The sequence below is a fragment of the Lygodium microphyllum genome, chromosome 28 (assembly GCF_053477565.2).
Source record: "Lygodium microphyllum isolate KBCC chromosome 28, Lygodium_microphyllum_v1.1.10, whole genome shotgun sequence".
Taxonomy (NCBI): Eukaryota; Viridiplantae; Streptophyta; class Polypodiopsida; order Schizaeales; family Lygodiaceae; genus Lygodium; species Lygodium microphyllum.
Window position 1 is genome coordinate 79,219,521 of NC_141162.1, and position 13,765 is coordinate 79,233,285.

At 40.2% G+C, this 13,765-nt stretch overlaps 1 protein-coding gene across 4 annotated transcripts in view; it reads right to left on the minus strand.

The window, feature by feature from the left end:
* The window catches only part of LCBK2 (Diacylglycerol kinase family protein), a 216,327-nt gene that overhangs the window by 129,743 nt on the left and 72,819 nt on the right, over window positions 1–13,765 (minus strand). For all 4 annotated transcript variants that reach the window (XM_087670321.1, XM_087670319.1, XM_087670323.1 and 1 more), the window contains one exon: window positions 1,632–1,685. In XM_087670321.1, the coding sequence (XP_087526447.1) occupies window positions 1,632–1,685 (54 nt within the window). The remainder of the gene's footprint in view (window positions 1–1,631; window positions 1,686–13,765) is intronic.

Below are 13,765 nucleotides of genomic sequence, written 5' to 3' on the forward strand. Positions count from 1 at the left end.
TGTCCCAGAAGGACTTTACCCAAATTCAAAGTAAAACATGAAGCAACGTACTTGAATGTGCCTAAAAACCTCATCTGTTCATCAATATCTGTACTTTTCATGTATTCTAATTTTACAGCTTAAGATGAACTTCTACCTTTCCAAGGTAAAGACCAATCCTATCACCACTTATGGCCTAGACCTAGTCCCTCTAAGCACCATATAGGTTCGTGAAATTATCCTGCACCACAAACAGTTAGGAATGTAGTATAAACTCAAATATGGATTAATACCTTCAAAGCCTTTTTACATCACTATCCTGACCATTAGCTAGGTTTAGGGTTCAGCAGACAACTCTATCATTGCAACAACCCTAACATTAGGGCTAGGCTTTAAGAAATCTCAAGTGCGGTGCAAGCAATAGTCTCCAAATAATCCATATCCAGTTGCTATGCCAGCCCTTGAGCACAAGCCTTGTACCTCTCCAATGAATCATCTGAGTTGAGCATCACTTTGAAGATTTACTTCACACCAATAACTTGTCAGTGAGGCCTCTCCACCTATACCCAGGTGTGAATTCAAGCTATGGAATCCAACTCCTTCATAGACTGTCTTCCATTAGGCATAGATAAGGCCTCCTGTATACTAGATGAAAACAATGCAATCGGTAAATGCATGAAATGCTAACAAAGATTATATTGAAACCTTGACAAGTCCTACCTCGTTGAGAACTCAGGATTCCTCCAATGATAGAGGGAACTGAACATGCAAATTGGTTTAAAACCACTCTAGGACTTCTACTCAATGCAGAACCCGTGGTGGTCGTGAGTGAGGTGATACTTTGGGACAAGGAGGTAGTTCGTGCTTAGCCTGGGGGGGAATCCTCATCTAGAAAAGGAAGGGGCTCCATGTCTTGCAATAAGGGGATGATTCGTGTACAAGTAGGAGCTTCCTTAGAGGGGAAAGGAAACTCATCAAAAAACACATTTCTATTGATAACAATGCAGCATGGTTCTGTATCTCAAATCTGATAGGTGTTAGTGGTGTTGAATCCAAAAAATATATATATCCTGGACTTAAGAGTCCAACTTTCCCTCTCCTATGCTGACACATGAACATGCGCATCACATCAAAGATGAGAGAATGAGCTGATGTAGAACAATCGTTAAAGATGTGACGACAGTAGCCACTACCATCCATGTAGAACACCTGATGATGTGGGCTGTCCAAGGTAGGCAGGCAACAGAAGGTCACGCGTGCCACAGCAGATCATCTGCAGTTGGTAGTCAATCACTGGTTGATGAGGTAAAACCCCCTCCCTCTGGAATGCACTGAAACAAGAAGCAAACACGCGGCCAATACTAATGGAACAAGCACTCAATGTTGTTGAGAGTGCTACACACAAATGCAAGGACATCAAACGATAGGTCAAACATAGTGGCTAAAAAAAGGTTTAAATGACAAAGGTGTTCAGTACTACTGAACTTTCACAAACTGGCTAAAGAGGTCTCATACTTACAGCATGTGTCTGGTTCATTAGAATCATTTAGAGAAAGAAAGCTGATAGAATGTATTTGCAATTACATACATCATTTAGATGTTGTATGGAATTGTTATAAATCATGTGCAAAAACCAATTGATCATCACTAACCTCTCTTGTAATCTCAGCCGCATGCCATGGACCTGAAGTAATCGCTTCATGCACCTGCACATATCAGGAAAACGTATGAAAACATGCATCAGGCATATGAGACATTCAATTGCTATCTAGTTACCTTCAGATTGGTGTAAAATTGAAAGCCACAAAGTTCACATCATATGTAACAAAAAGTAGGCTGGCTTTTCATCAAACTCAACACCAATTAAAATCTAAAAGAACTGCAAGAGATTACATGCCATCAGCTCTGATTCTCCTAGGCTTTTTTGTTTTTTTTTAATCTCAAGGTTTATTGAACCTCGTTGTGTCCTTTTTTATTAGTACTAATAAAGGTAAGTATTTTGAAATGTCATATGCACACTTTTTCTAATACCATTGTTTATTTTACATCCAATTCCCTTAGAGAAGAGCTCAGTTACAATCAACCTGAGAGTGAGGAGAAGTAATTCTCACTCTCACAAGATCATGCAAAGATGTACAAACACGCATGCATTATCTATTATGCAATAATAAGAACTGATTTCTTTACAGTATGAGAGAAGAAAGAGGGGAAATCAGCCTTTCTCCATCGTTGATCAACAGTACATGGATAGGGCTTGCTTCTTGTTGCTAAAATGGAAGAAAGAGCTCGAGAAGGAGGTGCTGTAATGAATTTACAGGCTTGCTGTCCTGTAAAACTGCAGTGATAGAAGAGGGAATATGGAGGAATTTGATAATGGAGAAGTGGGGGATGATGATGGGGATGGATGGGGCCAATTTCTGGTTATCTGTGGGTGCTGTACATGAGTTTACAGCAAAGAAAAATGATGCTGAATGAAGAAAAATGAGCTCTTATTTATAGGAGAGGGAAGAGCTAGTACAAAAGGTGAAAGTGGAGTAGCACAAGACAAGTGTCCAGCCACATGTCATGAGATGTGACAAGTGGTGGGATACTTGGAAACTTGTGTAACAAGTGTCTTGACACTTGTCTCTTCTCTATGGCCTTCCTTTTTGGCCTGAATATTGTCAAGAATAGAAACAACCAAATTTAGTAAGCACAGTCAGAGTATAGAATTTACTATTTTTAGAAAGACATCCTTATTTTTTAGGACTAGCATTTTTAGGCTAATTCGAGGCTCCTAAAATTTAGGGACCCCCCAAATATGGGTGTCATATGAAAGCTTTTTCCGTGTACATCGCAAAAACGGTATCAGAATCTTCATGTGACTTTCCTATGCAAAGAAATGTGCATTTCAAGCTTTCAACCCACACATGCACATTGTACAAGCATTTCATGATCATGCCATCTTGTTGATTGTAATTGTCTGTTCTGGCAGATCTAGGCCACATTTCAAGGCATCAATCCTTTCTGTGTGCGAGTCTAACCCTGATATGCGTGAGTTCTGGTCATCACAGGCACCCAATCGGCCATATAGGTGAAAGTGTGAACTATCTTTTCTCTAACCCACCCCGTGGGTCCACCATAACCTGTGACCACTCATCAGTGGCCAGCTCCAATGCACTTTTCTTTATATCTAATTATTGCAAGGAAACAAATTTAATAAATCATTATATAGACAAATTAATGAAAAAGAATACAAATTCTGTTTCTATAGAGTTGTAACAGCCCTCTAGCTTTTATTCAACTGTTCTCAGCTGAAAAGCTTCTTGATATGGCTGAAGAATGTCTGGGTAATCCTTCATGAATTTTTCATCTACCCACTGTGCATCTGTTATGGGTAGATTCTTGAATTTTAGTAAGAATTTTCGTGTCACAAGGCCACTTCTCGTGATTCGATCCTTGTGAAACAAAATCTGTTCAGGTTCCAAGAGTTGCTCTGTTTCTTCAACTTCTGGGGGATCTTCAGTAATGAGTTCCTTTGGTTCTGGTCCTATGTAAGGTTTTAGCAAACTCACATGAAAAGCATTGTGTATTTTCCAATGAGCAGGAAGCTCAAGTCGATAAGAAACTTCATTTATTTTCTCAATCACTTTGAAGGGTCCAAAGTATCAACTGGAGAGCTTTGGAAAAGATGAATTTTGACCGGAACCTTGTTTGAGCCTGCTTTTATCAAACTTTAGCAAGACATATTGACCTTTTTCAAAAGCCAAAGGTCTTCTTCGTTTATCTACTTGCTTCTTTTGTCGCTCTTGGGTAACTTTGATAGTGGCTCGAACTTAATCCATTGCTGTTTTTAAATCTGAAGCAAACTCATCAGCAGTAAAAATCTTATCTTTAGTGCAAATAATTGGAGGAGCAATCACTTTACCCTGTACTATTTCATTTGGAGCTTTCCCTGTGGATGAATGCACTGTACTGTTGTAAGCAAACTCCAATAATGGAAGATATTTCTCCCATTGTGACTTATGTTCACTAACATAAGCTTTCAACATATCCAAAAGAGTGAGATTCATCACCTCTGTTCGGCCGTCAGTTTGAGGATGAAAATCTGAGGAGAACTTTAAAGTGGTTTCCAAATTCTCAAATAAAGCACGCCAAAAGTTACTTGTGAATTTGGAGTCTCTATCTGAAATGATCTCAAAAGGCATATCATGTAATCTAAAGATATGTTGAATAAAAAGTCTTGCAACTTGTGTGGATTTCAATGTTTTATGACATGGAATAAAATGTGATTGTTTGCTGCATCGATCAATTATGACCCAAATCATATCATGACCTTGAGGTGTTCTTAGAATACCTGAGATGAAATCCATTGTGATAGACTCCCATGGATCTTTGGGCACTGGAAGAGGTTGCAACAATCCTGGAGTCTTCTGCCTATCATACTTGGATTTTTGGCAAACTAGACAAGCCTCAATGAAGTTATGTGTATCTCTTCGTAATGTTGGCCAATAAAAGTAGCGCTCAATTGCACTTAGAGTGGCTGCCGTCCCTCTATGCCCTGCATAAGGGGGTTCATGACGTTCTTTAAGCACCTTTTGTCGAACAGGAAGAGTGACACAAAGGCGATTGTTCATGAGAAGGTAACCGTCTTTGATGGAATAATCTGGATGAGAACCTCCTTGCTGTAAATTTAACCAAATTGCTGCAAAATCAATATCTTCATCATAAGTATTCTTCATCGTTTGAAAATCTTCATGATGAGCCACTGTAATAGTTGCAATGCGAGGCACTCTAGAAAGTGCATCAGCAACTACATTTTGTTTCCCTGGAATGTACATAATTTAAAAATGAAACATAGACAAGAAATTTTCCCATCTTGCATGTTTCTCCTGCAAATGCTTTTGAGTCTTGAAATACTTCAAGCTCTGATGATCAGTTTTAATAAGGAATTCATTTCCTAAAAGATAATGTTTCCATATCTTCAAAGCATGAACCACTGCTAAGAGCTCCTTTTTATAAATGTCATACCTTTTCTCCACATCATTTAGACGGCGGCTTTCAAAGGCTCGGCATGGCCTTCTTGATTTAGCATTACACCAATACAATCACCGCAAGCATCTGCTTCCACCACAAATGGTTTTACCAAATCTGGAATGATAAGAACAGGTCCAGAAGTAAGAGCTATTTTCAACCTTGTGAAGGCTGCCTTCTCTTTTTCATTCCATTGGAAAGAGGTCTTCTTCTTTGTAAGGTCATGAAGTGGAGAAGCCATATGTGCAAAATGCTTGATGAAGCGGCGGTAATAAGAGCATAAGCCAAGAAACGATCCCACCTCATATACATCATGAAGATGAGGCCATTCTTGGACTATCTTGATCTTTTCAGGATCCATCTGAATCCCTTAAGAAGAGATGACATGCCCAAGGTAATTTATTTTATGCATGAAAAATTCACTCTTTTTACCATTTACCAAGAGTCGATTTTGTTGAAGTAATTGTAGAACAATCTCCAAGTGTTGATGATGCTCCTCTTCATTCTTGCTAAAGACAAGAATATCATCAAAGAAAGTACCAACATATTGTCGATGCTCTCTAAAGATGCGCTCCATCATTCGATTAAAGGTGGCTGGTGCATTGGTTAATCCGAAAGGAACCACCAAGAATTCATAAAGACCGTATGAAGTGCGGAAAGCAGTTTATGTACATCTTGTGGTATTACCCTAATTTGATGATAACCACTCTTTAGATCAATGCGGCTGAAAACCTTTGAGCCTCCTAGACGATCCAAAATGTCGTCAATTCTAGGAATAGGAAACCGATTCTTCATAGTGATTTTGTTGAGGGCTCCATAATCAATGCACATCCTGAATGTGCCATCTTTCTTTTGAACAAGAAGAACCGGTGAACAAAATGGTGAGCTACTTGGCCTAATTAGCCCACGGTTGAGTAGATATTCGACTTGCTTTCTAATTTCTTCTTGTTGAGGACGGCTCACACGGTATGGTGCTATATTAGAAGGAGAACTGCCCGGAATAATATCAATATGATGGTCTTCTGGCCTTTCTGAGGAAAGCTAATAAGGAAGATCTTCCGAAAAACAATCTTTATACTTTTCCAAGAGCTGAAGTCGCTCTTCGTTTTCAGCATTCATATTATCTTTTACATCAGTGACATAAAGCAAACAACATTGAACACAATCCTTAATTGCTCTAGAGACTTGCATATGGCTTACCATAGGTATGGTGTCTCCAGAAACTCCAGCTTGGATCTCATACTTCTTGCCTTTGTTGGTGAGTTCTACCTTCTTTTTCTGAGAGAAGATGGTTGAATCTACTCTATGATTCCAGGGCATGCCAAGAATCACATCACAACCATCAAGGTCTCCGATACAGAAGGTATCTTCGTCACTATAGCCTTGAATTTGAAACTTGAGCTTGCCAATATAGGGTGTCACAGTCTTCACTGTGTCACCTTCATCGGCATTTAAAGCTTGGGGAACTTCTGCCGGAGTGTCCATCTCTTCATTCTTTAATCCAACTCTTTAGCTAATTGCAAGGAAATGACATTTTCATTCGCCCCAAGATCTATCAAGAATAGTACTTGCTTACCTTACAACTGTCCCCAAGCTTTTAATAATTTGCACATCTCTGGAGTATGAGTTGTGTTTGCAACTACATCACTGATAGCATTGATTTTCACTGGCGACTTAGGCTTGTTGTCAAAAACCTTGCTTTGTCCTTTGTTTGGGCATTGCTTCGATATGTGGCCTCTTTGTCCACATTTAAAGCACTTCCCTTCTTTCATGAACCGCTGCTTTTCTTCTTCGGAAAGTTGCTTTGCTTGTGGGTATAGATTGGAGCGAAATTGAGAAGCATTAGGAGGTGCATAGGGCTTCATCTTCTTTTGATTCGATGGCTGCTTTCGCCGCTGTTTTTGTCCTTCATTTGGGGCTGAATACTCCTCATCATCAGCTACTCTCTTCCTATCATTCTTTTGGAATGATTTGTTAACATTGTGCTCCATTTCCCATGTCTCAGAATGGTCAATGAGTTCCCTGAGACTAGAACAATGATAATGATTAAGAGCAGTACGAAGTTTAAAATGCAAACCTCCTTGAAACTTCCTAAGCTTTTCCGAACTGCTGATCTTTTTGAAATATTGGACCTTCAAAAGTAGCTCCCAAAATCTCTTGGTATAGTCACCAAGTGACTCATTTTTCCTTTGCCAAAGCCGATCCCATTCCATTTTTACATCTCTTTTGAAATGAACAGGAAGAAATTGGCTTTGTATCATGCGAACAAAGGACTGCCATGATTTTGGGACAGCATGATCATATTCCAACCCCATCCACCAAGTATGGGCTAAGTCGGTCAAATGTAAAGCTGCAAACTTAATCTTTTCTTTTTCTTTATACTTGTTACGACCATACAAAATTTGAAATTGACAAATAAACTTCAGAAGAAGATCAGGATTTCGGAAACCATCATACATACTAAACTTGATTTTCTTTTCAAGTTGAGATAGTGACTTTGTCTTCTTCTTCTTCTTATGCCTTCATCCATGCCCGGATCTTGAGGTTGAAGATAATGAAGTGCTTGATGGGGATGAAGATGGAGACGAGGGTGAAGAATGTCGACGCCTTTGACGATGATGAGGTCTTCCACGAGAAGGGTGTGACTCTTCGTCACTAGAAGAGGGTCCATCAGAGTAGATGCCAGATGACTTTAAAGAAGAGGATGAGCTTCGACGCGATCTCTTTCTTGGTCTTGAAGTAGAATGGGACTGCCTCTTAGAAGTAGTTGGACTTCTTGATCAGCTCCTTTCATTGGTATGGCTTTGTCTCCTTGAAGCACATGGGCTTCTTTCCTTGAATTCTTTGGGATTCTCAACTTTTTCTAGTTTGAGAAGTTGCTCACGAATTTGCTAATTCTCCTCTCTAAGACTTTGAATGGCTTGAAGGATAGCACTCGACTGATCCATTAAGACTCCAAGAAAAATATGCTCAAGCACTCAATGCAAGGACTGAAAACAAACAAACTTATAATTGTAAGCACTACCAGTGTTGGAGTGAGGACCGAGCCAAAGCTCTGATACCACTGTAAACGCCCCGAACAACGTAGTATGCTTAACAATTATGATATTTGCTTGTTTTCGAGATTTAATATAAAAGAGAATGAGCACCTAAAGCTAAAAATGAAAATTACTCGCTAAATTACAACCATGAAAATGTAAAAGTAATGGAGACCAGATTGAATTTGAAGATGGGCAACCCTCCCCCCCCTCCCCACCCCTCCCCAAAGGAATGTATTTCTGCTCAACCCAAGTCCCTTAGGAAAGTGCTCAATTACAATGGAGAGTGAGGAGAAGTAATTCTCACTCTCACAAGATCATGCAAAGATGTACAAACACACATGCATTATCTATTATGCAATGATAAGAACTGATTTCTTTACAGTATGAGAGAAGAAAGAGAGGAAATCAGCCTTTCTCCATCGTTAATCAGCAGTACATGGATAGGGCTTGCTTCTTGTTGCTAAAATGGAAAAAAGAGCTTGAGAAGGAGGTGCTGTAATGAATTTACAAGCTTGCTGTCCTGTAAAACTGCAGTGATAGAAGAGGGAATATGTAGGAATTTGATAATGGAGAAGTGGGGGATGATGATGGGGATGGATGGGGCCAGTTTCTGGCTATCTATGGGTGCTGTACATGAGTTTATAGTAAAGAAAAATGATACTGAATGAAAAAAAAGGAGCTCTTATTTATAGGAGAGGGAAGAGCTAGTACAGGGGAAAGTGGAGTAGCACAAGACAAGTGTCCAGCCACATGTCATGAGATGTGACAAGTGGTGGGACACTTGGAAACTTGTGTAACAAGTGTCTTGACACTTGTCTCTTCTCTATGGCCTTTCTTTTTGAGCTGAATACTATCAAAAATAAAAACAACCAAATTTAGTAAGCACAGTCAGAGTACAGAATTTACTATTTTTAGAATGACATCCCTATTTTTTAGGACTAGCATTTTTAGGCTAATTCGAGGCTCCTAAAATTTAGGGACCCCCCAATATGGGTGTCAGATGAAAGCTTTTTCCGTGTACATCGCAAAAACGGTATCAGAATCTTCATGTGACTTTTCTATGCAAAGAAATATGCATTTCAAGCTTTCAACCCACGCGTGCACATTGTACAAGCATTTCATGATCATGCCATCTTGTTGATTGTAACTGTCTGTTCTGGCGGATCTAGCCCACACTTCAAGGCATCAATCCTTTCTGTGTACAAGTCTAACCCTGATATGCGTAAGTTCTGGTCACAGGCGCCCAATCGGCCATATAGGTGGAAGTGTGAACTATCTTTTCTCTAACCCACCGCGTGGGTCCACCATAACCTGTGACCACTCATCAGTAGCTAGCTCCAATGCACTTTTCTTTATATCTAATTACTGCAAAGGAAACAAATTTAATAAATCATTATAGAGACTAATTAATGAAAAATGATACAAATTCTGTTTCTATAGGGTTGTAACACCTTCACAAGACGATGTGGCAACGGTGGATTGTTTCTTACTAAGCCAAGAAATACAAGATGAGACGTGAAAGAAACACTTTCCACTTGTAGAGTGACATGAATCAAAATCACCAGCCCAATCTGAATCAGTGTAAGCATTAATTGCAGCAATCTCCCCTTGGCATAAAGCAATCCAAGAGTCCTAGTACCCTACAAGTAATGAAAAACACGCTTCACAACCTGCCAATGTGACATGCATGGGCTATACATATATTTACTCAGGGCTGAAACTGCAAACTAAATATCTAGCCTTGTGTTACATAAATAAATGAGACATCCAACTACTTTGGAGCATATGTATAAATGTCAAACAGATCACTATCATCATGCAAAGATAACTTGAATCCAATCTCCATCGGTGTGCTAACTAGCTTGCAATCCTAGAAGCCAAACCTCTCAAGGAGTTTACTAATATATCTGGATTGTGACAATGCCTCTAGTATCATGAACAAACTGAATGCCCAAATAGTAATGCAAAGGCCACAAATCTAACATTTCAAAGTTTATTGCAAATTTTTCTCAAATGCTAAAATATGATCAACATGTGTCCCTATGAGCAGAGATCATGTACATAAAGACAAATGACCAGCAAGGATCCCCCCTCTTTGCATGCGTAAAGAGTAGACTCTAATGGGCTGTTAATGAACCCTTGGCCGAGTAAACAAGCATCAATTTCTGCATGCCAAGCTCGTGGAGCCTGCTTCAAACCATACAAAGCCTTTTCAGCTTGCATACAAAGTGTTCGGATCTCTCGACTACAAAACTAATGGGCTGCTATACATACACTTCTTCTTGAAGTTCCCCATATAAGAATGTAGTTTTAATATCAAGCTGGCGCACAATCCAACCATAATGGTCAACCAAAGCAACCATACACCAAATAGTAGTCATATGGGATGTAGGAGCAACTGTCTCCTCATTATCAATGCCCTTCTTTTGCACATAGCCTTTTGCCACAAGTCTAGCTTTGTACTTATCAATGGACCCATCCGCTTTTCTTTTCAGCTTATAGACCCATTTAGTACCAATGGCTTTCTTTCTAACTAGCAATGTCACTAAATCCCATGTCTGTTTCTTCATGATAGAATCGAATTCAGCTTGCTTTGCTGCCATCCAATGCACACTCTATTATGCATCTTCAAAACAATCAAGCTTCTCACCATCAACTATGCTTGCTGTGAAAACAAACTCCATTGTATTAGTATGATCCTACAAACGTGCTTAACTTCCAGTACAACCAGCAAGGGGAGCATCCAAATGACTATCTTTCATAGTTTGCAAGTACCATCTAGGCATTTGCCTAGCCTCTTGATTATTTACATGCTCTTGATGAACCTCAAATTCAATATCTTGCTAAATATTCAAATCAGCCATTGGCTGAATTTCTACATTGCTTAATGGAGCAGCTGGCTGAACATTTTGTTCATTTACTAAAACTCCAGATATATCACCAAAACAAATGGGCAGCAGCCCTTTAAACACATCATTTGCAACCTGATGTGTCAAAACCAACAAGAGATAATTCTGATTTTTCATCAAAAATCACATCCCTATTGACAAAAACTTTCTTTGAAACAAGGTCATACATTCTGTATCCTTTACTCTGGCTATTGTACCCTACAAAAATGCATTTTACAACCTTGTTGTCCAACTTCTTTCTTAGTACTTTGGAAATATGAGCATATGCAAAACACCCGAAAGTACAAAAGTGGCCAATTGAAAATTTCCAGCTATTCCAAGCCTCAAAAGACGTGACATTTTTCAATGCCTTGGCAGGGCAACTGTTTCAAAAGTGACAAGCACACATAACTGCTTCCATCCAAAAGCCATGTGACAAATTCTTAGCTTTCAGTATACATTTGGCTATCTCCATGAGTAATCGATTCTTCCTTTCTGCAAACCCATTCTGTTGTGGAGTATATGCAGTAGTATACTAATGGGCAATGCCTTTTTGCTTCAAAAACTTATTCAACAAAGAAGACATGTATTCTCCCCCTCCATCCAAATGGAGAGTCTTAATCCTACAGCCAGATTGATTTTCCACAAGCGCAACAAAAGCCAAAAATGCATCATATATCTCTGACTTTTTCACCAATGAGTAAACCCAACAAAAACAAGTAAAGTCATCAATGAAGATGACGAAATAATAACATCCACCCAATGACTTTGTCTACATAGGTCCACATACATCCGAATGGACAGTCTGTAACTTGGCTGTTGCCTTAAAAGCAACATCACGAGGAAAGGAGAATCGATGCATTTTTCCCAAAATGCATCTCTCACAAATATACTCAAGAGGTCTCTCAAAGAGAGGTAAACCATCTAGCATTTGAGTACGATACATAAGCACCAAACTACCATAGTAAACACGCCCCATGCAAGCATGCCATAACTCTACCTATGACATAGCACGAGTAATAGTAGATGCCAAATAGATTGACTAATCAATCGAATAAGCATCTAACCCATAGAACCCATGACATAATGTGCCAGTCAATACCAAAGTCAAAAATTCCTTATCCCTGACCATGCATTAGTCATCATCAAATGTGACATGCATACCACACTTTGCTAAAGAAGAAATGAATAACAAATTCTTCTTTATCCCTAGCACATATAATGCATCCTATAAACAGAGAGTAGAGCCATCAATGGCTTTCAAGACAATCTTCCCAACACCTCTAACAAGGTAAGAAGCATTGTTGGCACATTGCACAGATTTGCCAACAAGAGCTGCAATAATAGAGGAAAACAAATCCCTTTGGGATATAATGTACTTAGAAACATCATTGTCAAAGAACCAAGTGCTAACATCCTCAATAGAGCTAAATGCTCTATGAGCCCAAGAATAATCATAACTGCAAGTGTAAAAACAATAGTCACAGGCAACAACAAAAGACACTAACTCTCTAGTAGTAGAAGGTGCATCAGAAATAGACATTCTTAACTCCTTTTTCTTCTCCTTGGTAATGCGCTTCTTACATTCCGTGATGTAGTGACTTGGCTTCTTACAATAGCGGCACTTGCCCTTCTTGGCTTGCATGCCCCCTACTTCTTGTTGTTCTCTGAAGTGCCTAAACTTCCAGAACTCTACGGAACTCTTCTAGACCGGCTACCCTTGCCCTTCTATCTCACCATAAAAGCCTATTTCAAAGGCTACATCCATCCCACTATTCTTTCTTGTTTGCTCTTCTTATAGGAGCGAAACTAATCAATTGAAGAAAGATAAGTGGCTACAACGAAATTCTCATGGTGAGATTCAAAGCCGTATGAAAGGCCAAATAAGAGGGTGGCAAGGAATTAAAAGTAGTAGAGATCATATGTGCATCAGAACAATACTCATCTACATTCATTAACTGCTCACGCAAGTCTTAAATTTATTCTGATGATCCTACATGGCATCACCTTCATCCATCTTCACATTCTCAAGCTCTTTTTTCAAATAAGAGATGCACGTCTCATTTTTTCCAACAAACATTTAATCAAGTGTGAGCCATGCTTCTCATGAAAAAGCAACAGACCGTATATGTGGGATTATCAACCATTGAACTACCAATGCAATCAATGACAATGCTTGGGCCATAGTAATAGGGGACGCCCATCCCGGGCCCTCGGGATGCTAGAATGCCGTCCCGGAACAAGACTCCCGTGCGGGACGCTGATGCAAAACAGGGGACGTCCCTGTTCAGTTTGGTCACAAGGGGACGGCCGTCCCCACGTCCCCGAGACGTCTTACCTATCGGGGACGGGACTGTCGGCATCTCCCGCTCCGACACCTGCTCCTTCAGGCTTCGACACCTACTCCAGCTCCCCCCGCAGCCCGCCTTACTGCCCGCCCTGCAGCCCGCCGCCTTTCCTCCATCTCCTCTTCTTCATTATCATCATCATCAACTTCTCTTCCTTCTTGCTCCTTGCAGTTTGGGCTCCTAGCCAGGTTAGCCTCGGCCCTCCCTACATCAGGCACCTGGGTCCCGCAATGAGCAACTAAGCAACCAGCATGGCTTCTTCACGACCGGCTCATCGGGTCGGAGGGAGAGACAAATGCTCCGACACATGGTCGTGGCAGGATGAGGTAAATGCTGAACGCCCATCAAGTGGAGGCGGATCACGCCCTTGGTCATGCAAGCTGTGTCCATACCGGCGTACGAGTGGCGCAAATAAAGTAAGGGCCCATTTATAGCATGAGCCAAGATTGGAAGTGCAATTTTGTCCCAATGTCACGTCGGAGAAGAGAAGGGAGCT